The sequence below is a fragment of the Scardinius erythrophthalmus genome, assembly GCF_964197995.2.
Source record: "Scardinius erythrophthalmus genome assembly, chromosome: 14".
Classification (NCBI taxonomy): domain Eukaryota; kingdom Metazoa; phylum Chordata; class Actinopteri; order Cypriniformes; family Leuciscidae; genus Scardinius; species Scardinius erythrophthalmus.
The window spans coordinates 27,863,060-27,890,440 of NC_138234.1; the positions used below are offsets into that span (position 1 = coordinate 27,863,060).

The window sequence follows — 27,381 nt, forward strand, 5'->3', positions numbered from 1 at the left end:
TTGGAGTGGAGGTTGACCGTAGAATCACTGTTGGAGGATCTGGTGTTTTCAGTAAAATCCAATAAACCTCATTTTCATCAAGATCACAGTTTATGGTTGATCTGAGACTGCAGCTCGACAACAGATTAACACATCTATAAGATAAAAACATGCGTCATTACTATTACCTGATTAAAATCACTGTGAACCTTTAAAGGTGAACTAAGTAACTTTTTTATCTTAACCGAACAGCTTCGGAGTCATTGGAATGGTTATATGACTGTTTTCGGGTTAAATGGTGGTCTTCTCGCACTCCCCCAAGCGCCTGTGAGACGAAAAACCACCCTTGCAACTTTGGGCCGGTGGGCCGCCGGCCTCAGCGTCAGGAAGTATCGCGTGATATCAGATCTCGCGATGTAACAAACTGCTTTACGGCACTGCACACATATACTATCTAAACATTTATATGCTAGCCTTCTGTGTATTATACATACCTCAGTGGACATGGCTCCGTGCGTTCGCCGGGTTCTTTGAAAACAAATGCACATGACCAGCGGGAGAAGATGGGACGAGCCAACGAGTTTTGACGACAGTGTTGTCAAATATCTATTCTGAAGCTGTAGGGGGAGCTCTATAGAGAAACCCGCGAGCAAAAAGCGAGAAAACAGCGAAGAAATCGGCAAAGCTGCATAATGCAGGTATGTATAATTCGAATTACCGTGCTTTCCACCCTCATGTCCCCCTGAGATGAGAGATTTATGTATTTTTTGTCTGGAAAAAATCCTCCGATGACGCAAAAATCGTCATTTTGCATCATCTGAGGATTTTTTGGCCAGAAGCTAAAGACTTCAGCCAGTAGGAGGAGCTGTCCCGCATGTTTTCAGCCCACCCATAGAGGGTGGGATCTCACTCACAGAATGTACACAGTGTCATGCTCTGTGGAGAAAGCTGAGTAGTAGGAGAAAGCTGACTAGTAGGGGTTACCATCCTCTTTTTCCCGGACATGTCCGGCCGTCGAGATCGTCCAAAATGTCCGGGATTCAGCTTTTGCTTTCTGCAGTCGCCATTCATTGTTTACATGCACACCTTTTGTTTCAATCTAACTGAATTCATTCCGATTGGTGAATCTGAATGTAGTGTTTACATGAGCACTAAACAAGTGATCGGTTGATGTGCGTTTTACCATTGCTAAGAAAATTCCCACTCCTTCGTGATACGAGACCAGTGCGTCTCAGTAATCATGCCACCGGCCTAGCGCCGTTCTCCCACGGCCCTCAGCCTCGTCCTGCTCACCACAGTAAACATAATGAATGGCGACTGTAGAACGCATAAGCTGAATCCCGGACATTTTGGGCGATCTAGAAATCCCGGGCAGACTCGTCATGGAGACTCACTAGCAGCCTAGCCTTTTTGTTTGTTTTCAACTGCGCGCTCTTACTGGTAGGCGTGGCTTGGGAGCGGCTTCCTAGGGCAGCGAAGCAAGTGCATTCTGGGAGTTGTTGTCTTTCATCCACAAAAGCCAAAAATACATTTTCTGGCTTTTCTCAGTCTAGAAAGCTCCAAATTCAAAAATAATTTCACATTTCTTCTACATAAATGACCTATTTTAAATACACATTCATCTTTCCAGAGGTGAAGTATCCCTTTACGCTCATGTAAATATATTCATAACATGTAATAAACTCACAGAAATGAAGCTGAAGGATCTTCATGTTTCTGCTTAAAACTGTTGAATCTGATGAACCTGGTTGATTAAGTTAGTTCTACTGCAGCTCTGAACCAGACAGCAGAGGAAGTCAAGTTCTCTTACGAGAGGTCTCTCGTACTGCGTAATATCTTACGCTATGGGGAAAACATCTTTTCCGCGAGATATTGAAGCCAAAAAATTATCCTTAATTTTTGTAAAATGTAAAACGCGTTGCAGCAGCACGCCGACATAGGCGAGACAGCTTGCGCGCCTATTGGCTGCCCTGCGGCAACTGCAGCAGCCTATCGATTCTTCAGGAACACCTGTGTATCCTCACTCATGATTCCTCAGGAACACCTGTGTATCCTCACTCATGATTCCTCAGGAACACCCGTGTGTCCTCGCTCATGATTCCTCAGGAACACCTGTGTGTCCTCGCTCATGATTCTTCAGGAACACCTGTGTATCCTCACTCATGATTCCTCAGGAACACCTGTGTATCCTCGTTCATGGTTCCTCAGGAACACCTGTGTGTCCTCACTCATGATTCCTCAGGAACACCTGTGTATCCTCGTTCATGGTTCCTCAGGAACACCTGTGTGTCCTCACTCATGATTCCTCAGGAACACCTGTGTATCCTCGCTCATGATTCCTCAGGAACACCTGTGTATCCTCACTCATGATTCCTCAGGAACACCTGTGTATCCTCGCTCATGATTCCTCAGGAACACCTATTTGTCCTCGCTCATGATTCCTCAGGAACACCCGTGTGTCCTCGCTCATGATTCCTCAGGAACACCCGTGTGTCTTCGCTCATGATTCCTCAGGAACACCCGTGTGTCCTCGTTCATGGTTCCTCAGGAACACCTGTGTATCCTCGCTCATGATTCCTCAGGAACACCTGTGTATCCTCGCTCATGATTCCTCAGGAACACCCGTGTGTCCTCACTCATGATTCCTCAGGAACACCCGTGTATCCTCGCTCATGATTCCTCAGGAACACCCGTGTATCCTCGCTCATGATTCCTCAGGAACACCTGTGTATCCTCGCTCATGAACACCTGTGTATCCTCGCTCATGATTCCTCAGGAACACCTGTGTATCCTCGCTCATGATTCCTCAGGAACACCCGTGTGTCCTCGCTCATGATTCCTCAGGAACACCCGTGTGTCCTCGTTCATGGTTCCTCAGGAACACCTGTGTATCCTCGCTCATGATTCCTCTGGAACACCTGTGTATCCTCGCTCATGATTCCTCAGGAACACCTGTGTGTCCTCGCTCATGATTCCTCAGGAACACCCGTGTGTCCTCGCTCATGATTCCTCAGGAACACCCGTGTATCCTCGCTCATGATTCCTCAGGAACACCCGTGTATCCTCGCTCATGATTCCTCAGGAACACCTGTGTATCCTCGCTAATGATTCCTCAGGAACACCTGTGTATCCTCGCTCATGATTCCTCAGGAACACCTGTGTATCCTCGCTCATGATTCCTCAGGAACACCCGTGTATCCTCGCTCATGATTCCTCAGGAACACCTGTGTATCCTCGCTCATGATTCCTCAGGAACACCTATGTGTCCTCACTCATGATTCCTCGGGAACACTCATGATTCCTCAGGAACACCCGTGTATCCTCTCTCATGATTCCTCAGGAACACCCGTGTGTCCTCGCTCATGATTCCTCAGGAACACCCGTGTATCCTCGCTCATGATTCCTCAGGAACACCCGTGTGTCCTCGCTCATGATTCCTCAGGAACACCCGTGTATCCTCGCTCATGATTCCTCAGGAACACCCGTGTGTCCTCACTCATGATTCCTCAGGAACACCCGTGTGTCCTCGCTCATGATTCCTCAGGAACACCCGTGTGTCCTCGCTCATGATTCCTCAGGAACACCTGTGTATCCTCGCTCATGATTCCTCAGGAACACCTGTGTATCCTCGTTCATGGTTCCTCAGGAACACCTGTGTATCCTCGCTCATGATTCCTCAGGAACACCCGTGTATCCTCGCTCATGATTCCTCAGGAACACCTGTGTATCCTCACTCATGATTCCTCAGGAACACCTATGTGTCCTCACTCATGATTCCTCAGGTACACTCATGATTCCTCAGGAACACCCGTGTATCCTCGCTCATGATTCCTCAGGAACACCCGTGTATCTAGAAAGCTCCAAATTCAAAAATAATTTCACATTTCTTCTACATAAATGACCTATTTTAAATACACATTCATCTTTCCAGAGGTGAAGTATCCCTTTACGCTCATGTAAATATATTCATAACATGTAATAAACTCACAGAAATGAAGCTGAAGGATCTTCATGTTTCTGCTTAAAACTGTTGAATCTGATGAACCTGGTTGATTAAGTTAGTTCTACTGCAGCTCTGAACCAGACAGCAGAGGAAGTCAAGTTCTCTTACGAGAGGTCTCTCGTACTGCGTAATATCTTACGCTATGGGGAAAACATCTTTTCCTCAGGAACACCTGTGTATCCTCACTCATGATTCCTCAGGAACACCTATGTGTCCTCACTCATGATTCCTCAGGTACACTCATGATTCCTCAGGAACACCCGTGTATCCTCGCTCATGATTCCTCAGGAACACCCGTGTATCCTCGCTCATGATTCCTCAGGAACACCCGTGTGTCCTTGCTCATGATTCCTCAGGAACACCCGTGTGTCCTCGCTCATGATTCCTCAGGAACACCCGTGTGTCCTCGCTCATGATTCCTCAGGAACACCTGTGTGTCCTCGCTCATGATTCCTCAGGATCACCCGTGTATCCTCGCTCATGATTCCTCAGGAACACCCGTGTGTCCTCGCTCATGATTCCTCAGGAACACCTGTGTATCCTCGCTCATGATTCCTCAGGAACACCCGTGTGTCCTCGCTCATGATTCCTCAGGAACACCCGTGTGTCCTCGCTCATGATTCCTCAGGAACACCCGTGTGTCCTCGCTCATGATTCCTCAGGAACACCTGTGTATCCTCGCTCATGATTCCTCAGGAACACCCGTGTGTCCTCGCTCATGATTCCTCAGGAACACCTGTGTGTCCTCGCTCATGATTCCTCAGGATCAGCCGTGTATCCTCGCTCATGATTCCTCAGGAACACCCGTGTGTCCTCGCTCATGATTCCTCAGGAACACCTGTGTATCCTCGCTCATGATTCCTCAGGAACACCCGTGTATCCTCGCTTATGATTCCTCAGGAACACCTGTGTATCCTCGCTCATGATTCCACAGGAACACCCGTGTATCCTCGCTCATGATTCCTCAGGAACACCTGTGTGTCCTCGCTCATGATTCCTCAGGAACACCTGTGTGTCCTCGCTCATGATTCCTCAGGAACACCCGTGTGTCCTCGCTCATGATTCCTCAGGAACACCCGTGTATCCTCGCTCATGATTTCTCAGGAACACCTGTGTATCCTCGCTCATGGTTCCTCAGGAACACCTGTGTATCCTCGCTCATGGTTCCTCAGGAACACCTGTGTATCCTCTCTCATGATTCCTCAGCAACACCCGTGTATCCTCGCTCATGATTCCTCAGGAACACCTGTGTATCCTCACTCATGATTCCTCAGGAACACATATGTGTCCTCACTCATGATTCCTCAGGTACACTCATGATTCCTCAGGAACACCCGTGTATCCTCGCTCATGATTCCTCAGGAACACCCGTGTGTCCTCGCTCATGATTCCTCAGGAACACCCGTGTGTCCTCGCTCATGATTCCTCAGGAACACCCGTGTGTCCTCGCTCATGATTCCTCAGGAACACCCGTGTGTCCTCGCTCATGATTCCTCAGGATCACCCGTGTGTCCTCGCTCATGATTCCTCAGGAACACCCGTGTGTCCTCGCTCATGATTCCTCAGGAACACCTGTGTGTCCTCGCTCATGATTCCTCAGGATCACCCGTGTGTCCTCGCTCATGATTCCTCAGGAACACCCGTGTGTCCTCGCTCATGATTCCTCAGGAACACCTGTGTATCCTCGCTCATGATTCCTCAGGAACACCCGTGTGTCCTCGCTCATGATTCCTCAGGAACACCCGTGTGTCCTCGCTCATGATTCCTCAGGAACACCCGTGTGTCCTCGCTCATGATTCCTCAGGAACACCCGTGTATCCTCGCTCATGATTCCTCAGGAACACCCGTGTGTCCTCGCTCATGATTCCTCAGGATCACCCGTGTGTCCTCGCTCATGATTCCTCAGGAACACCCGTGTGTCCTCGCTCATGATTCCTCAGGAACACCCGTGTATCCTCGCTCATGATTCCTCAGGAACACCCGTGTATCCTCGCTCATGATTCCTCAGGAACACCTGTGTATCCTCGCTCATGATTCCACAGGAACACCCGTGTATCCTCGCTCATGATTCCTCAGGAACACCTGTGTGTCCTCGCTCATGATTCCTCAGGAACACCTGTGTGTCCTCGCTCATGATTCCTCAGGAACACCCGTGTGTCCTCGCTCATGATTCCTCAGGAACACCCGTGTGTCCTCGCTCATGATTCCTCAGGAACACCCGTTTGTCCTCGCTCATGATTCCTCAGGAACACCTGTGTATCCTCGCTCATGATTCCTCAGGAACACCTGTGTATCCTCGCTCATGATTCCTCAGGAACACCTGTGTGTCCTCGCTCATGATTCCTCAGGAACACCCGTGTGTCCTCGTTCATGGTTCCTCAGGAACACCTGTGTATCCTCGCTCATGGTTCCTCAGGAACACCTGTGTATCCTCGCTCATGATTCCTCAGGAACACCTGTGTATCCTCGCTCATGGTTCCTCAGGAACACCTGTGTATCCTCGCTCATGATTCCTCAGGAACACCTGTGTGTCCTCGCTCATGATTCCTCAGGAACACCTGTGTGTCCTCGCTCATGATTCCTCAGGAACACCTGTGTGTCCTCGCTCATGATTCCTCAGGAACACCCGTGTGTCCTCACTCATGATTCCTCAGGAACACCCGTGTATCCTCGCTCATGATTCCTCAGGAACACCCGTGTGTACTCGCTCATGATTCCTCAGGAACACCTGTGTATCCTCGCTCATGATTCCTCAGGAACACCTGTGTATCCTCGCTCATGATTCCTCAGGAACACCTGTGTATCCTCGCTCATGGTTCCTCAGGAACACCCGTGTATCCTCGCTCATGATTCCTCAGGAACACCCGTGTATCCTCGCTCATGATTCCTCAGGAACACCTGTGTATCCTCACTCATGATTCCTCAGGAACACCTATGTGTCCTCACTCATGATTCCTCAGGTACACTCATGATTCCTCAGGAACACCCGTGTATCCTCGCTCATGATTCCTCAGGAACACCCGTGTGTCCTTGCTCATGATTCCTCAGGAACACCCGTGTGTCCTCGCTCATGATTCCTCAGGAACACCCGTGTGTCCTCGCTCATGATTCCTCAGGAACACCTGTGTGTCCTCGCTCATGATTCCTCAGGATCACCCGTGTATCCTCGCTCATGATTCCTCAGGAACACCCGTGTGTCCTCGCTCATGATTCCTCAGGAACACCTGTGTATCCTCGCTCATGATTTCTCAGGAACACCCGTGTGTCCTCGCTCATGATTCCTCAGGAACACCCGTGTGTCCTCGCTCATGATTCCTCAGGAACACCCGTGTGTCCTCGCTCATGATTCCTCAGGAACACCTGTGTATCCTCGCTCATGATTCCTCAGGAACACCCGTGTGTCCTCGCTCATGATTCCTCAGGAACACCTGTGTGTATTCGCTCATGATTCCTCAGGATCACCCGTGTATCCTCGCTCATGATTCCTCAGGAACACCCGTGTGTCCTCGCTCATGATTCCTCAGGATCACCCGTGTATCCTCGCTCATGATTCCTCAGGAACACCCGTGTGTCCTCGCTCATGATTCCTCAGGAACACCTGTGTATCCTCGCTCATGATTCCTCAGGAACACCCGTGTGTCCTCGCTCATGATTCCTCAGGAACACCTGTGTATCCTCGCTCATGATTCCTCAGGAACACCTGTGTATCCTCGCTCATGATTCCTCAGGAACACCTGTGTATCCTCGCTCATGATTCCTCAGGAACACCTGTGTGTCCTCACTCATGATTCCTCTGGAACACCTGTGTTTCCTCACTCATGATTCCTCAGGAACACCTGTGTATCCTCGCTCATGATTCCTCATCAAGTTTTCCTGCTCCTCATTACAATAAGAGAACAGAGATTTCCTTCAAGATGGCCGAGTACGATCGGTTTCCAAGTCTCAGGTTGGAGGATGTAGGAACGAGGAAACATCAATTTGAGTATTGAGAAGCACCTTGACTTTGATCTAAATGTGTTAGCTAAATGAAACTTATTTACCACTGATGTTTTATTTTTATTTTTTATTTTTTTTTGTTAAACCAGAAACCACATTTCTGCTTTCACACTTTGGATAAAAGCATCAGCCAAATGAATAAATGTAAATGCAAAACATTAGGTTTTAGTAAAAAGTATAAGATTATAAATATCCAAACAACTTTGACAGATGCATTATTTCATCAAAATAATTTATTGGGTCGCGACAAGGAGTGTGCTTTGTGTGCATGTGAGTGTATCGTCCTCCCTCCCTGTTAATTAGTTTGGTCAACTCCATTGCATATCTTGAAATACGCCCCCTTTCACGTCTCATTTACAGAGAGAGAGAGAGAGAGAGAGAGAGAGAGAGAGAGAGAGAGAGAGAGAGAGAGAGAGAGAGAGAGAGAGAGAGATTGATCCGTTACAGCGAATTTCTCTGAGCAGATAATTACAAATAATTGTCCATGGATGAAAAGGTGGAAGAAAAGAAAAGGTGGAGCTGAAAAGTTGCTTTAAAAAAAAAGCATCAGTTTAATGTCACATGATAGCCTAATAGTATGCCAGGAGAATTCGTTTTAATGCAAAATAGTTTCAATCTGGATTCAGGAGTTTCAGCTGAGTGGTGCAGCCTACTCTGCTGAGTAGTGTTTCTTACACTGCACTGATACCCCCTGACTAGCTGATTTGCTGTCTTGATAGTTTTATATTAATAATGTTGTATGTCTTAATGTTTTTCTGTTTGTTTCCCTTTGTTTTACAAATATGACCTAATATGTTGTGTTACTTCAAATAAATGTTCAAATAGCATTTATCTTGTGTTATATTTTTATGCTATAAGTGGTGTTAAATATTATTCTGCACATTAATGAGCCAATGTGTTATGATGTGGGATGTGGTGGGCTGCTGTGGGCCAGAAAGTCCAGGGCCACATATGCTCTTTGTTTGGAGTCTGTAGAAAACGCCTGCAGGAATGAGTAATGTGGATACATAAATGACTGAAAGAACTGTGGGCGAAAGGAGATACTGATTTTTCCTTGCATCATTGTAGATTGGATTTTGTTGCTTGGACTCGGACTTCTCTCACGATTTCTTTCAGAGACTTGGCCCACATCTTTCAGGCCCCTTTGGACTCGTATCAGATAAGTTGTGCTTTAATGTGATTGTCTAAGTGATGGTATCCAGGGAACTGAGTGGTATTTAAACAAATGGGAAATACTTGAATACTACTATTGTGTCCATCTGAGATTGAAACAAGCGGCTTATGATTGTCAAAGTACAGTGTATTCTGTTTTCTTTTGGGGTTTTGTTTTAAATGTTTTGTTAATTCATATGTCTATTGGGAGTTTTCATTTTCACTGTGCTATTAAGCAATATAAAGTAAGTCAGATGGTTCATTCATTCTGAAGATTCTGGTGTGATTTTAACAGACATTTTCCATAGGTATAGAACCCCTTTATTCTGTGTTGCCCTTTACCTGAGTATAGCGTGGAGGTGGTTACAACACAAACATTAGAACAAACTAACATTCAAATAATAATCCGCCCAGGTAAGAATAAACCCCATGGTTAAATAACAGAACTAATCAGATAACAAGAGACACCTGAGCATAATTAGCAAGAACAAAAGAACTACAAAGACCATGAACACAACAAAAGGAACATGAACTCAAATGACAATTTTCAAAATAAAAGACATGACAAAGCACAGGGTCCTTACACATTAACACTGAATAATACTTCAATAACAAAACATCATTGTGTACTTTTTTGGCTTTCCTATCTCATTGTTATTTATAATTTATTTATTATTTATGTGTAAATATGTATCTCTGTAATTTAATGTTAGCAATGCTTTGGCAATTTGTAAAGCTTTTTACCAGGTCAATGAAGCCACTTGAATCTTGAATCTATTAACATTATAATAATGTAAAAGAATAGACGTATACAAAACAAATGTACAAGTTACAAATGAATTCACAAAGTTCAACTGAATTAAAACAAGCAACACACAACCAAACCTACATGCAGATACTGTAATAAAAGTTTGAAAGGCAAATTTATTAGACTGTGAAGTTTCACCCTCTCTCTCTCTCTCTCTCTCTCTCTCTCTCTCTCTCTCGCTCTCTCCAGAATGAGGATGTACAATAAACAAAACCACAAAACATACTTGCCCAATCACATGCTCATCTAAACTGACAACAATCCTGAGTTTCTCCGACCCATCAGACGTCATATCAGTCGTGAGTCTCTCAGAGCTATTTCAGTCTGTCAGGATGAAAACAGGAGAGAGGAACTGTGAGGAAAATCTTTTTGGACTGAGATCAGATATGAAAAAGACATTTCATAAAAAAAAATCCATTTTTTCATCAAAATCTTTACAAATTTGATATTTATCACTAAATTCCCTGCACTGTTGTTAAAATGTATGCACTGTTGTTAAAATTCTCTCTCTTTCATTTTCCCTGTAGGTCAGAATGAGGATGTTGCTGGAAATTCAGCGTTCTTGTCCTGCTGATACATAGATAAACTAAAGTCAAGACATGAGTGTGTATTAAAGACTCAGTGACAGCAGGAATATATGAGACATCATTCAGAGAAATGTTTCACTTGAGGATCAGGATCCAGAACACAGTGTTTTCTCAGAGGAGTTTAAGAAAGAAGCTTCAATCTCATATTAATGTAAGTCTGAGAACATTTACTCATTTACTGCTGTTCATTTGGAAGGCAGACAGGGCTGGACTGGGACAGAAAATCGGCCCTGGCATTTTGGCCCAGACTGGCCCAATATGATCATAAACACCACCCATCTTTGCACGCCTTTGAATATGTTTTTGTTTAACTCCTATTCATTAAAACCGCTAATGCCATGTAATGATTGAGTATAAACGAGTGAGAGTTAACAGATGAAATAAGTACAAAATTGTAATTTATTAATACAGTCGAACTATACTCCACAGTGATGAATCCAAAAAACAAGCTATAAGCTGCATTGACAGTGTTTCTCAAAGGAATTTTGGTAAAACTGTGGTGGGTGGACCTCTAGGGGGGTTTGGGGGCATGGTCCCCCTAAGAATTTTTTTTGCATTTTAATGTTAAATTCATCAATCTGGTGCAGTTTGAGGGTTCAAAATTAAAAGCTCCAACCCATATTCAGTGTGCAAGTATAACAAAGAAAACAAATCAAACCGCTTTTAGTAACAGTGTCTGTCTATATTACACTACTACATAATAATAGTTATAATATTAATCTCATGATAGTAGCCTATATATTGTAAAAAATAATGCACCGAAAAATAAAGAAAACTTTCATAATTAGTTTTGTACTAATTTCTAAACTTGAAAGAGATAAGCACATGATCTTTTATTTTGACGGAAACTGCATCGAGCTTTTATTTTGGCGGAAAACATGGATACAAACGTGTCTCATTAAACTTCTAGTAAATTGCTGTAATTGTCAACTATGCAGATGTGGAAATAATCTGTAACCGGGTTATGGGTTCCTACACTCATAGCCAAAGTGTTTTGAAAGTAGTTCTGCTTACCGCGGAGTCGACTCTACACTTTCTCATCTCTCTCTCCTGATCCTCCTCACTATCCTCCTCATCAGCCACTGGAGCTGATGAAGGTCCTGCTGCTGCAGAAAACATATCTTGACACATTTTACAGCGTCAGCTTGAAGGGCCTGTATCTATTTTTCACGCTATTTCTCTGCACATTCCTTGCGTTTCCTCTCCATCTCTCAGACTATTTTGACAGATACACACTTGACACTGCACGCTCACTCAGAGCCCAGAGGGGGAGGTGTTTAATGATGTGATTGGGCCAGCCCAGTGTCAATCAAGATAACAACCAATGGGCCGCTGATCTACGCGTTTCATGGGCCGGTCTGTCAGTGGAAAAAAAAAATAACGCTTACTTTTTTTTTGACCAATGCATTACACCGGCACTAACCCAGCGCTGTCAAAACAAAACGAATGGGCCGCCGATGTACGAGTTTTATGGGCCGTCAAAAAAAAAAAAAAAAAAGTATGAGATGTATCGGCCCAAAAGCACGTCGGCCCACCGGGCATTTGCCCGGTATGCCAGATTACCAGTCCAGCCCTGAAGGCAGATGATTTAGTAATTAAAGTTGATGGTTGTGTACTTGTAAACAGAACATCGGTCAATTATCCTAGTTGTGTTCTGGATAATAATTTAAGTGGTGTAAGAATGGCCTGGAAAGTTTTAGGAAAAGTTAATGCTCGAATTAAATGTATAGATATGCAAGTTTTTTTTAAATAATAAAGTTTAAAGGTTCTTGCTACAGGTCTAGTACAAAGTCAACTTGAGTATGCATGTTGTTCATAAATGACTGATTTATCCAGTATGTGGATGGCAAAGTTACAAAGTCATAAAATAAATGATTGAGAATAGTTTTAGGAAATCATTCTTTTACTCATGTGGTGGATAATGGACACTTTCAGCAGATTGGATGGTAACTATTGAAAGATGGTTAGCATTCCTGAAACTATGTAAGTGTAAGACTTTGTATGGTAATAGGACGTTTGAATATACAGGTGCGCAGTGGAATAAGTTGCCATTGGACATTAAGGTTTTAATGGATAATGTTGGTTTTAGAATCAAGGACCACAATGGAAATAAGTTAATTAACTTTATTCTGTTATCCTTGACAAACAAGTTGTAATAATGTTGTATTGCTACTTTTATGAAACCCAAACTCGACGAATATCTGCTTATGTTATGGCTGATCAGTTGACGTCACTTACGTCTGATGTCATGACGTAGAACGCATGGAGTGCGGAAGCTGAAGAGTTACGATACTTTCTGTTGTAAACAGTAGTATTTCACCCTAATTTCAAAAGTATTTTTAAGCAATATAGTCAAATTAAATATATATTAATAATATTGGTCCACCATGATAATCAGGTATGTTTGCTGAATGCAGAATGAAATGCTATTTGCCGTGCACACACATGTACTTCTCATCAATGAAGGCCTGGTTTAGCTTGTTGCTCGTGTTCGTGTTTGTCCTGCTGTGTTCTGGTTGTCAAATGCTTTATTTTAACTCAAATTAAAAAAGGAAATCGTTTAAGTGTTGTTAAAACATTTAATTGGTTAATTAATGAATATAAAGCTTATTTGCATGGCTTATCTGATGTAACTATATTATCTGGATTAAGTGGTTAGCAGTTAGCATTAGCTGTTTGAACTGGTGTGCAGGGAGTTTCAATTGATAGTAGTTTGATTTTTAGTGAATTCAAGGGTTTACCAATTGGATAAGAAGGGTAAAGTTGCCCATTTAAGAACATTTACTGCCAGTTTGTAACATATTTAGAGAGAAATTTAGTGACATCAGTGATCAGTAATAAAACGTATGGGAGAGACACACTATATCCTATCTTACCATCTTACCTTTATTATGTGTGTTATGTGGGAATCAAACTCATGACTTTAGTGTTTGTACCGTACTATTCAAGTTGAACCAAAGGAAGTTAAATAAACTTGTTTTTTTTTTTTTTTTTTTCTGCAGTTGCGGCTTCATCTGTGTGTTTGCGGTGCTGATAAACAAAGGTGAGGACCTAAACAAACTACATTTGAAAGATGAATTACTGCCACTGACTGTTAAAGTACATTTACAATTGACCATCTGCACTGAATATTATAAGAACTTCTGCAATATTATAATCCAGCTGGAAAACTTCCTGTGAAATGTCTCTTGCTGGTGTGTCGGTATCTTCAATGTCCTGATGTAGCTTTAACAGCATCAATAGTGTAATACTTAGTTTATAATCAGATTATAGTCACTTAATTAGTCAGTTCCAGCATTAATTTCGTTATTCAAACGCAAGACAACATTAAAAGACGTGTTCCTCCTCAGCAGAATTCAATTCAACCATCAGTTTTCACACTTTCATGTGAAAATAATCATCTATACACTGTAAATTAAAGATTTATTGTGAACTTTAGATTCATTGAATACAATGGGAGTTTTCACAAGGGTACTGAAATCAGTGAGCTTGCTTTAAACTGACTGACATGCAGCTTCTGTTAATATAAAGGGAGAGCGCAGTGCTCACTCTGTCATTTATTCGCAAGAAAATGTATTGTTTTTATGAGACTTTGTGAGTACGTCATACTTCACCTTACAGTTTATTTTATAGTGATTTTATCATGTTTAATATTAATTCAAAAGTGAAACTTGAAAAAATGTTACAGGAAATAGTTAATTTGACCCAATAAACGCTCATCTGCCCTCATCTCAGGTTATAGTGGTAATTAATTTCTTTTTTATTATTAAATAAAAGTGTTTTCTATCAAATGTTGCATTTCCTAAATCTTACAACATTTGGTTTTACAAATGGGGACATTCTCAGAAGGATGAACAAATAATGTTTTTGGTTATCACATTGAAAATAACATTTGAACTACTGGAAAAATGTTGCGTGTGTGTGTCCAATTACACACACTGTGTTTCTTATTCCAACGTTCCCATTAGATTCAATTCTTAATCACAATCAACAAAACTGGTGTTGGCAAAAGTGTGATAACTGCATTAAAATAGAAATACAACATTAAAAAGTCAACCGTTGATGGTTTTGTGTTGAAGAACAGAATGATAACTAACAGTTCACTGGAATACCCAAGGCTTATTGAAAACCAGAAAGTAATATGGTCAATAACAGTTTGTGTTGTTTCAGTGTCTCTGCAGGAAACAGTAGAGGCTGTTATTGGTGGATCTGTTCTCCTGCCGTGTTCTTCCACTGAACATGATCTGAAACTTCAAGACACTGATGTACACTGGAGACACAATAGCAGCAAGATTGTGTATGATATAGTCAAGGGTGAAGATTCAGGGTCACAGGACCCTCGTTACAAGACTAGAGTTGAAACTTTTCCATTGGAGAATGAGAGAGGAAACTTCTCCATCAAACTCACAGATCTCACTCACACTGATGCTGGAGACTTCAACTGCCTCATCACACCCTCAAATGAACAGAAGAATGTACAGCTGATCATCATCGGTGTGTGAAACTAGTGGAATTGTGCATAACGTTTTTAATTTAATAAAAGTTGTTTGCTTTAAAATCTAAATACTGCAAGAAGTTGATCCCATATTTGAAGTTCATTAGTGATGTTTCAGTCTGAATGTTTCTGTATATAAATTATAGATGGATCTGTTATCTTTATCACAGTGAGATAAAGTTTCATCTTATATTTCTTTGTTGCAGAATCAACAGAAGAAAAAAAATCCAAATCGACTGATCAAGAAAACCAAGGAGAAACAGAACCAGACAGTGTGGAAACATCATCGCCTCGGCTCTGGGTTGGCATTACATCTGGAATTATAGTTATAGTTACAGTTATAGTTGTAGTTATAGTTATAGGTTTCATTGTTGCTTGGTGGAAAAGAAAGAACTCAAGTAGTCGTAGGGCAGACAGACACGACATGAGTTCAGACACTCATGAGGTTGAACACATGAATCAGTAATATCTGATAATAATGATGAAGCATGAATTGCATTATTTGCAGAAACTGTAAAGTGTTTAAGATATTCTCATGTATAAACAGAGGAAACAAGGAGCATAGATTCATTGTATTTGCATGATCTTATGTTTAAGACCCAATAAATTGTTTTGATAAACAATGTGTCAGTCAGAATTGTTTGGATATTTATAATCTTATAGTTTTTTACTAAGACCAAATGTTTTGCATTTACATTTATTCATTTTGATGCTTTTATCCAAAGTGAAAGCAGAAAACAAACAGCAGTTTAATTTGGTTCACACATTTGGATAAAACTCAGTATCTGAATGTTATGAATCTCAAAGGAGATGAACCCAGGCACAGACAGAATGCTCTACACACTATTTATTGACAATAAAACAGAAAACAAAACCCACGAGGGGGCAAAACAAAGGCAAGACAAACAAGGGAAGACTAAACTAGACTAACACTTTGACAATGACTAGACACAAACAGCTAATACATGATACAAACTTAGACAAGACTAGTCTCTGGACACGGTACTCACAGGTAGGTATCACAATGAATGAGCACAGAACAGCAATCACCAGGGCCCGGTTTTTCAAAAGGTTTAATCCGGATAAAATTGATCCGGATTTAGTAATCCTTTTTTTTGCGATCCGTGATCACGTAATACAGCTTACTTTTGAGCCAGTTTTTCAAAGCAACATCGGATTGGATCAATCTGATCCGGATAGGAACTTTACAGGATCACCAAATCTGGATAACCAGTGCTCAAACAGGATAGGAAATCACAATGTAGAACATTGTCAATATAAGTTTATTTTTATTTGAAATGAAAACACACACATTTAAAAAAACTAAAAACAAGAAAAACCCCATCCTCTTCCAGCAGTCCGCTCATCTGAGACCTACAACACAAACACTGTACATTGAGGATATTTATAACAAGTTTCAAATATAGATGTATTGAATTAAAAAAAAAAAGACTTAATGTCAAATACTCCACAATAATTTCAGACTTCCTCATCTGATGTGGAGAGACCAGCTTGTCTGAGCGTAGCCTTTAGGAGGCGGATCTCAAGTCTGGACTTGGTTTGCTGCAGTTTGGTCAGAGTCAGTTGTTCCTCTGCCAGACGAAGCTGTGCTTCTGTCCTTTCAGTCTCTTTTTGTAGAAGTGCCTTGTAATCATCATCTTTGTTTGATGAAGGGCGCTTCAAGCCTTTCCTCTGAGATCCTGTGGCAACTACCACTGGTTCAACCAATGAGGATCCAGCTTCTTCCTCAGGAACAGAGCTGAGATTCAATATAAAACGCTCTCTGGATCAGCCTCAGGAGGAACTGGCAGATTCTCCTCCTCCTCCTCCTCAATCCAAGGCTCGCCATCCCCTACAACACCTTGAATACCATGGAGAGCTTGCGACTTCTCACCTCCAATGATGTCGAGGACCACATCTGTGTAATCTCCCCTCTTAAATGGCTTGTTGCCTGTTTGTGGGTTTTTGGCTTCAGCATGGTCCTTTGTTGCCCTGGCCTTAAGATTCTTCCACCACAATTTGATTCTGTGGTCCTCCTCTGGCCAGACCCTATGGCATTCACATTTTCTGTGATTAAAATCCAAACATCATTTTTCTTTTTATTGGTATCCTTAGCAGAATTAAAACTTCCCACTATTGTTCCATAATGGCACCGAACACCCTCTAGTAGTGCATTGGTTTCAGCAGCAGTGAAGTTACAGCTTCTTGAGTCCATGGTTCTGTTGCTTTACTATAGTGAACATTGTTCATCAATTATAGGCCTTGGGTCCAATTGCCTCAATTGAACACAAGCCAAAACTAATCAGTTGTAATAGGTGTGTTTGAAAAGACCAACTACACAGCCATATAAATCAGCCTTTCTCAGAGGATTCACAGAGAGACAGTGAAATGGCAGGTGTTGTCCGGTTTTGCTTTGGGAAGGCTGATATAGAGTACCTTGTGAACCTTCTCAGGCCAAAACTTCAACACAGAACCCAAAGGAGTCACGGTCTGTCTGTGGAAGACCAGATCCTCATTGCTCTCCGATTTTATGCATGTGGGACTTTCTATCAAGTTGCTGGTGACTATATGGGAGTGGTGAAATCAGCTGTGTGTGATGTGGTGAGAGATGTGTCAATCGCACTGGCCAGCCTGGTCAATGAATTTGTTTCTTTTCCAAAGGACAACCAGATTGCCCAGGCCAAGCGCAGCTTTTTTCTTTTGGGGAATATGCCCAATACTATTGGAGCAATCGACTGCACACGTGCATATACAAGCACCTCGTGAGAATGAATGGGAGTTTATAAACAGAAAGGGGAGGCACAGCATCAATGTCCAACTTGTGTGTGATGCTGACCTCATCATGACCAACTGCGTTGTCAAGTGGCCTGGGTCTGTCCATGATGCACGCATCCTGAGGGAGAGCGCTCTATATAGAGACATCCAAACCAAACGACCGGATGGCATAATATTAGGAGACAGTGCTTACCCACTCCTACCATGGCTGATGACTCCTTTTCTAACAGCAAATACACCGGCGCAGGCACGCTTCAACACTGCTCATTGCAGAGCAAGATGTGCAATTGAGCGTTTAAATGGAGTTCTTAAAGGGGTGGTTCAGGATTTTCAACATCGGGACCTCATTTTCAAGTGAGCCTGTTTGTCATTCATCAGTGGAGACAGTTTTCAAAAAAATTCATCCAGTCCTTACTTTTGGATAGTTCGCTGGTGCTAGGCTAGTGCGAGTCAACGGTAGATGCGTTAGCCTGCCATTAAAAACTGTTTTACCCACTCCACAGTACACCAAAAGCAAATCAATTATAACGCCAGACTATCGATGTAAATGTCTGTTGAGAGAATAATGTTAGAATTCAAACTACACTTGCATCTCAATGATCGCATTACATTTACAGAAACTAGTTTCTCAGCAGTGGCGGAAATTTACTTTGCTCCGGTTAGTAGTACTGCGCCGAAAAGTAAACCCAGAAAAGAAGCGCACTACAGTCGGGACGTCTAGCTAGCTAGTAGTAGTCTTGGTTACCTTGGTAACTTAATATCACTCCGCCGCTGCTGTAGACTGTGGTAATAAACACAGGGAATAAAGTATAACTATTGCAATGCGATGAAAGGGTAGTTTGATTTCTAACATTATTCTCTCAACAGATATTTATATCGGTAGTCTGGCGTTATAATTAAGTTGGCTTGAGAGAGCCAACTTACTGATATTGTACTTAAACTTATTATTATTATTATTAAGTTGGCTTGAGAGAGCCAACTTACTGAAATCCTATTTAAACTTATTATTAAGTTGGCTTGAGAGAGCCAACATATTGAAATCCTATTTAAACTTATTATTATTATTATTATTATTATTATTAAGTTGGCTTGAGAGAGCCAACTTACTGAAATCCTATTTAAACTTATTATTAAGTTGGCTTGAGAGAGCCAACATATTGAAATCCTATTTAAACTTATTATTAAGTTGGCTTGAGAGAGCCAACATATTGAAATCCTATTTAAACTTATTATTATTATTATTATTATTATTATTAATGGTGCTTGCTGAAAGCAAGGCATCATTAGTGTTCTCTTGCATACTTATTATTATTCTTATTTTTATTCTGGACAAAGTTTGGCGCGAAACTCGCCCCGCACCGTTTGTCTCAGACCACTGAGTGAGGCATCAAATCGACCGGCTCATTAAGGAGAGGTGTGCTATGACTTTTCTAAGCGATCGGGTGTACGATGTTCGCACAGCGGGCAAAAAAGCGGCCAAAAAAGTCCCATTGACTTTACATTGGGAGTTCTAAAAATATTTGAATCCCAACCGACGTTTTCACACACACAGACTCCAAAGGGCCTGACACCCCTGCGTCTCTCCCTCTCTCTCTCCCTCAGAGGATTTATATTATCAAGCAGCCAATAAGTAATGGCCTAAAATCTTCATAGCCACACCCTAGCAAACAGTTTCAGCACCCTAGCAACCACTAAGACCTCCCTAGCAACCACCCTAAACCAAAAAAAAATGTTTTTTACATTTTTTTGTATTTTTTAACGCAATATTACACTCGTGGCCTTGCGATATTGCTCCATGCTTGTGCCTATTCGGCCATAGGCACGAGGCCGCAGGCCGAGTGCCGTACTGAAGGCACTCGTTATTAAAGATTTTAATAACTCTATAAAAACTCCATAGCAACCATCTTTGACAACTACCAACCACCTAGTAACACCATAGCAACTAAAAAAAATACCTTAGCAACCATCCTGAACACCCTAGCAATGTCTAGAAACGCTCTAGTAACCACCAAAAATACCGTAGCAACCACCCAGAACACCCTAGCAACTGTCTAGCAACCCCCCAGAACACCTAGCAACTGCCTAGCAACCACCCAGAACACCCTAGCAACTGCCTAGCAACGCCCTAGCATCCACCCAAAATACCATAGCAACTGCCTAGCAACACCATAGCAACCACCCAGAACACCCTAGCAACCACCAAGAATACCCTAGCAACGCCCTAGCAACCACCCAGAATACCCTAGCAACCACCTAGCAACACCATAGCAACCACCCAGAATACCCTAGCAACTGCCTAGCAACGCCCTAGCAACCACCCAGAATACCCTAGCAACCGCCTAGCAATGCCCTAGCAACCACCCAGAATACCCTAGCAACCAGCTAACAACACCATAGCAACCACCCAGAACACCATAGCAACCGCCTAGCAACACCATAGCAACCACCCAGAATACCCTAGCAACACCATAGCAACCACCCAGAACAGCCTAGCAAACACCTAGCAACACCCTAGCAACCACCAAGAATACCCTAGCAACCGCCTAGCAACCACCCAGAATACCCTAGCAACCGCCTAGCAACACCATAGCAACCACCAAGAATACCCTAGCAACTGCCTAGCAACCACCCAGTATACCCTAGCAACCACCTAGCAACACCATAGCAACCACCCAGAACACCCTAGCAACGCCCTAGCAACCGTTTAGAGCCACATATAAACCATATTGCAACATATAGAAGCTATATTTCAGCTCCACAACATCGTACAGACATGGTTGTTGGCTCGTATGCAATCATGTACAACACCCTAGCAACCGAGTGGAGAGTTTTGCCACTGCAAGCACCATTTCACATTTTCTTCAGGAAATGTACATTCTAGTTATTATTATTCTTCTGACCGTAAAAATTTACAACTCAAACTCCTCCTAGAGCTTTAACTCCACATACTCCAAACTCGGCACAGACACTCAAACTGATCTGACTCGCGTTGCTATATCTTTTCAGACTGATCCGACTTACGGTTTTCCTAAAAATGACGATCAAAACTCGAAAAAACTCATTCAAAAACTCCCATTGACTTACATTGGGGAGTTCTAAAAAATTCAAACCGACAAAATTTAAATCAAAATACCTTGAAGACTAAACCAAACTGCCATTCTATATACTATATGAGCCATTGAGACTCATTTAAACTAATAAACTCTAAACTCATACACTTATAAACTAATTAACTTATAAACTTATGAATTCATAGACTTATGAACTCTTAAACTCATAAATTAATAAACTCTGAACTCTTAAACTCATTTAAACTTATAAACTTTAAACTCATTAAAACTTATAAACTCTAAACTCATTTAAAACATAAACTCTAAACTCAAAAACTCTTACACTTATAAACTCATCAATTTATACACTTATAAACTCTAAACTCATAAACTCTGAGTGTGTGTGTGTGTGTGTGTGTGTGTGTGTGTGTGTGTGTGTGTGTGTGTGTGAACACACACACACACACACACACACACACACACACACACACACACACACACACACACACTAAACTCATTTAAACTTAAACTCTAAACTCATTTAAACTTATAAACTCAAAACTCAAAAACTCGTAAACTACTTTAAACTTCAAACCACTTCTTAAGTTTAAAGCTTCCAGCTCCCAAGCAACTCCATAGCAACCAAACTTGAGTACCCTAGCAACCGTTTTGCAAGACCTATATCTCTGTATCAGAACATCGTATAGAGATGAGGTTTGGCTCTTTTGACTCATGCTAGCAAACAGCACTTCCAAAATGCTACACATGCTAGCACTGAATAGCTACATGCTAATAACTATTAGTTAAGTGCTATATCATGCCAAGATCATGCTAAGAACTCTATAAAGACTCCATAGTAACCATCTGTGACAACTACCAACCACCTAGCAACACCATAGCAACCGCCCAGAACACCCTAGCAACCGCCTAGTAACCGCCTAGCAACACCATAGCAACCACCCAGAACACCCTAGCAACCGCCTAGCAACCACCCAGAATACCTTAGTAACCGCCTAGCAACACCATAGCAACCACCAAAACACCCTAGCAACCGCCTAGCAACACCCTAGCAACCACCTAGAATACCCTAGCAACCACCTAGCAACACCCTAGCAACCACCAAGCATACCCTAGCAGCTGCCTAGCAACACCATAGCAACCACCCAAACACCCTAGCAACCGCCTAGCAACATCATAGCAACCACCTAGAACACCCTAGCAACCGCCTAGCAACACCCTAACAACCCCCAGAATACCCTAGCAACCGCCTAGCAACAGCATAGCAACACCTAGCAACACCATAGCAACCAACCAGAATACCCTAGCAACTGCCTAGCAACACCATAGCAACCACCAAAACACCCTAGCAACCGCCTAGCAACATCATAGCAACCACCTAGAACACCCTGGCAACCGCCTAGCAACACCCTAGCAACCCCCCATAATACCCTAGCAACAGCATAGCAACCACCAAAACACCATAGCAACCGCCTAGCAACAGCATAGCAACCACCAAAACACCCTAGCAACAGCATAGCAACCACCCAGAACACCCTAGCAACAGCATAGCAACCACCCTAAACATCCTAGCAACCACCCAGAACACCCTAGCAACCGCCTAGCAACCACCCAGAATACCCTAGCAACCGCCTAGCAACACCATAGCAACCACCCAGAACACCCTAGCAACTGCCTAGCAACCATCCAGAACACCCTAGCAACCGCCTAGCAACCATCCAGAATACCTTAGCAACCGCCTAACAACACCATAGCAACTACCCAGAACACCCTAGCAACCGCCTAACAACCACCCAGAACACCCTAGCAACCACCTAGCAACAGCATAAAAACCACCGAGAACACCCTAGCAACCGCCTAGCAACACCATAGCAACCACCCAGAACACCCTAGCAACCGCCAAGCAACACCATAGCAACCACCCAGAACACCCTAGCAACCGCCTAGCAACACCATAGCGACCACCCATAACATCCTAGCAACCGCCTAGCAAAAAACGTTCTGGTCCAAACTTTCTCAAGCCAACTTCAAAGTTTGTCTCGACGAACTTTTGCATCTAGTTATTATTATTCTTCTGACCGTAAAAATTTACAACTCAAACTCCTCCTAGAGCTTTAACTCTACAAACTCCAAATTCGGCTCAGACACTCAAACTGATCTGACTCGCGTTGCTATATCTTTTCAGACTGATCGGACTTACGGTTTTCCTAAAAATGACGATCAAAACTCGAAAAAACTCATTCAAAAACTCCATTGACTTACATTGGGGAGTTCTAAAAAATTCAAACCGACGAAAATTCAAATCAAAATACCTTGAAGACTAAACCAAACTGCCGTTCTATATACTATATGAGCCATTGAGACTCATTTAAACTAATGAACTCTAAACTCAAAACGTGTGTGTGTGTGAGAGAGAGAGAGCGAGCGTGTGTGTGTGTGTGTGTGTGTGTGTGTGTGTAAACTCAAATACTCGTACACACTCATTTAAACTTATAAACTCTTAACTCAAAAACTTGTACACTTATAAACTCTAAACTCATATAAACTCTGAGTGTGTGTGTGTGTGTGTGTGAGAGAGAGAGAGAGAGAGTGTGTGTCTATGTGCGTGCGTGAGTGTGTGTGTGTGTGTGTGTGTGTGTGTGTGTGTTAATGAGCTTGTCTGTGTGTGTGTGTGTGAGTGAGTTAGTGAGTGTGTGTGTGAGAGAGATAGTGTGTGTGTGTGAGAGAGAGTGAGAGTCTGTGTGTGCATGCTTGTGTGTGTGTATGTCAAAAATTTAAATCTAAACACCTTGAAGACTAAACCAAACTGCCGTTCTAAATACTATATGAGCCATTGAGACTCATTTAAACTAATAAACTCTAAACTCATACACTTATAATTAGAATAAGTGTATGAGATTAACTAATTAACTTATGAACTCATGATTTCATAGACTTATAAACTATTAAACTCATAAATTAATAAACTCTGAACTCTTAAACTCATTTAAACTTATAAACTCTAAACTCATTTAAACTTATAAACTCAAAACTCAAAAACTCATACACTTATAAACTCTAAACTCAAACTCTTGAGTGTGCGTGTGTGTGTGTCTGAGTGTGTGTGTGTCTGAGTGAGTGTGTGAGCGAGTTAGTGTGTGTGTGTGTGTGTGTGTGTGTGTGTGTGCGTGTTTATCTATCTATTAACTTATCTATCTACCTGCCATAAACTTCAAACTACTGTAAACTACTTTAAACTTCAAACCACTTTAAACTTCTTATGTTTAAAGCTCCCAGCTCCCAAGCAACACCATAGCAACCAAACTTGAGTACCCTGGCAACCGTTTTGCAAGACCTATATCTCTGTATCAGAACATCGTATAGAGATGAGGTTTGGCTCTTTTGACTCATGCTAGCAAACAGCACTTCCAACATGTTACACATGCTAGCAGTGAATAGCTACATGCTAATAGCGATTAGTTAAGTGCTAATCATACCAAGATCATGCAAACAACTATATCAAAACTCCATAGTAACCATCTGTGACAACTACCAACCACCTAGCAACACCATAGCAACCACCCAGAACACCCTAGCAACCGCCTAGCAACACCATGGCAACCACCCAGAACACCCTAGCAACTGCCTAGCAACCACCCAGAATAGCCTAGCAACCACCTAGCAACACCATAGTAACCACCCAGAACACCCTAGCAACCGCCTAGCAACCACCCAGAATACCTTAGCAACACCATAGCAACCACCCATAACACCCTAGCAACCGCCTAACAACACCCTAGCAACCACCCATAACACCCTAGCAACCGCCTAGCAACACCATAGCAACCACCCAGAACACCCTAGCAACTGCCTAGCAACCGCCCAGAACACCCTAGCAACCGCCTAGCAGCCACCCAGAACACCTTAGCAACCGCCTAGCAACACCATAGCAACCACCCAGAACACCCTAGCAACCGCCTAGCAACCACCCAAAATACCTTAGCAACCGCCTAGCAACACCATAGCAACCACCCAGAACACCCTAGCAACCGCCTAGCAAAAAAACGTTCTGGTCCAAACTTTTTCAAGCCAACTTAAAGTTTGTCTCGACGAACTTTTGCATCTAGTTAAGTTGGCTTGAGAGAGCCAACATATTGAAATCCTATTTAAACTTATTATTATTATTATTATTATTATTATTATTATTATTATTCTTCTGACCGTAAAAATTTACAACTCAAACTCCTCCTAGAGTTTTAACTCCACATACTCCAAACTCGGCTCAGACACTCAAACTGTTCTGACTCGCGTTGCTATATCTTTTCAGACTGATCGGACTTACGGTTTTCCTAAAAATGACGATCAAAACTCGAAAAAACTCATTCAAAAATCCCATTGACTTACATTGGGGAGTTCTAAAAAATTCAAACCGACGAAAATTCAAATCAAAATACCTTGAAGACTAAACCAAACTGCCATTCTATATACTATATGAGCCATTGAGACTCATTTAAACTAATGCACTCTAAACTCATACACTTATAAAGTAATTAACTTATAAACTCATGAATTCATAGACTTATGAACTCTAAAACTCATAAATTAATAAACTCTGAACTCTTAAACTCATTTAAATTTATAAACTCTAAACTCATTTAAACTTATAAACTCAAAACTCATTTAAACTTATAAACTAAACTCAAAAACTTGTACACTTATAAACTCACCCATTTATACACTTATAAACTCTACACTCATAAACTCTGAGTGTGTGTTTAGAGTGTGTTAAGACACACACACACACACGCACACACACACGCACACGCACACACACACACACACACACACACACACACACACACACACACACACACACACTCTAAACTCATTTAAACTTATAAACTCAAAACTCAAAAAATCGTAAACTACTTTAAACTTCAAACCACTTTAAACTTATTAAGTTTAAAGCTTCCAGCTCCCAAGCAACTCCATAGCAACCAAACTTGAGAACCCTAGCAACCGTTTCGCAAGACCTATATCTCTGTATCAGAACATCGTATAGAGATGAGGTTTGGCTCTTTTGACTCATGCTAGCAAACAGCACTTCCAACATGCTACACATGCTAGCAGTGAATAGCTACATGCTAATAGCGATTAGTTAAGTGTTAAATCATTCTAAGAACTCTATAAAAACTCCAGAGTAACTATCTGTGACAACTACCAACCACCTAGTAACACCATATCAACCGCCCTGAATACCTTAGCAACCACCTAGCAACCACCCAGAATACCCTTGCAACCGCCTAGCAACACCATAGCAACCACCCAGAACACCTTAGCAACCGCCTAGCAACCACCCAGAACACCCTAGCAACCGCCTAGCAACACAATAGCAACCACCCAGAACACCCTAGCAACCGCCTAGCAACCACCCAGAACACCCTAGCAACCAACCAGAATACCCTAGCAACCACCCAGTAACACCATAGCAACCACCCAGAACACCCTAGCAACCACCCAAAACACCCTAGCAACCTACCAGAATACCCTAGCAACCGCCTAGCAACCACCCAAAACACCCTAGCAACCACCTAGCAACCACCCAGAACACCCTTGCAACCGCCTAGCAACACCCTAGCAACCACCCAGAACACCCTAGCAACCGCCTAGCAACCACCCAAAATACCTTAGCAACCGCCTAGCAACCACCCAGAATACCCTAGCAACCGCCTAGCAACACCATAGCAACAACCCAAAACACCCTAGCAACCGCCTAGCAACCACTCAAAACACCCTAGCAACCATCTAGCAACCACCCAGAACACCCTAGCAACCGCCTAGCAACACCATAGCAACCACCCAGAACACCCTAGCAACCGCCTAGCAACCACCCAGAACACCCTAGCAACCAACCAGAATACCCTAGCAACCACCTAGTAACACCATAGCAACCACCCAGAACACCCTAGCAACCACCCAAAACACCCTAGCAACCAACCAGAATACCCTAGCAACCGCCTAGCAACCACCCAAAACACCCTAGCAACCACCTAGCAACCACCCAGAACACCCTTGCAACCGCCTAGCAACACCCTAGCAACCACCCAGAACACCCTAGCAACCGCCTAGCAACCACCCAAAATACCTTAGCAACCGCCTAGCAACCACCCAGAATACCCTAGCAACCGCCTAGCAACACCATAGCAACCACCCAGAACACCCTAGCAACCGCCTAGCAACCACCCAGAATACCCTAGCAACCGCCTAGCAACCACCAAGAATACCCTAGCAACCGCCTAGCAACACCATAGCAACCACCCAGAACACCCTAGCAACCGCCTAGCAACCACCCAAAATATCTTAGCAACCGCCTAGCAACCACCAAGAATACCCTAGCAACCGCCTAGCAACACCATAGCAACCACCCAGAACACCCTAGCAACCGCCTAGCAACACCATAGCAACCAACCAGAATACCCTAGCAACCGCCTAGCAACCACTCAAAACACCCTAGCAACCACCTAGCAACCACCCAGAAC

General features: G+C 42.7%; 2 protein-coding genes and 1 pseudogene across 4 annotated transcripts in view; 2 read left to right on the forward strand and 1 right to left on the reverse strand.

The window, feature by feature from the left end:
• LOC308702321 (V-set domain-containing T-cell activation inhibitor 1-like) overlaps window positions 1-27,381 on the reverse strand; it is a 460,835-nt gene that overhangs the window by 189,611 nt on the left and 243,843 nt on the right. The window lies entirely within an intron of this gene.
• LOC308701624 (uncharacterized protein) lies at window positions 10,167-15,637 on the forward strand. Of its 2 annotated transcripts, none has more exons than XR_014031484.1 (4): window positions 10,167-10,676; window positions 13,528-13,568; window positions 14,696-15,019; window positions 15,227-15,637. XR_014031484.1 is itself a non-coding variant. In XM_081383983.1 (4 exons), the coding sequence occupies exons 1-4, from the start codon at window positions 12,913-12,915 to the stop codon at window positions 15,484-15,486; spliced, it is 636 nt and encodes a 211-aa protein (XP_081240109.1). In that variant the 5' UTR covers window positions 12,768-12,912; the 3' UTR covers window positions 15,487-15,637. The 2 variants fall into 2 exon arrangements, 1 of the variants encoding a protein (XP_081240109.1); XM_081383983.1 differs by lacking the exon at window positions 10,167-10,676 and adding an exon at window positions 12,768-12,923.
• LOC308701578 (putative nuclease HARBI1) overlaps window positions 17,409-27,381 on the forward strand; it is a 40,537-nt pseudogene continuing 30,564 nt past the window's right edge. Inside the window, exon 1 of the transcript in view lies at window positions 17,409-18,108. The product of the transcript in view is annotated as a putative nuclease HARBI1 (transcript). The remainder of the gene's footprint in view (window positions 18,109-27,381) is intronic.

Coding starts and splice junctions, on each gene's coding strand:
- LOC308701624 (XM_081383983.1), top strand. Junction 13,569..14,695: donor TGCGGTGCTGATAAACAAAG/GTGAGGACCTAA, acceptor GTGTTGTTTCAG/TGTCTCTGCAGGAAACAGTA. Junction 15,020..15,226: donor TGTACAGCTGATCATCATCG/GTGTGTGAAACT, acceptor TCTTTGTTGCAG/AATCAACAGAAGAAAAAAAA.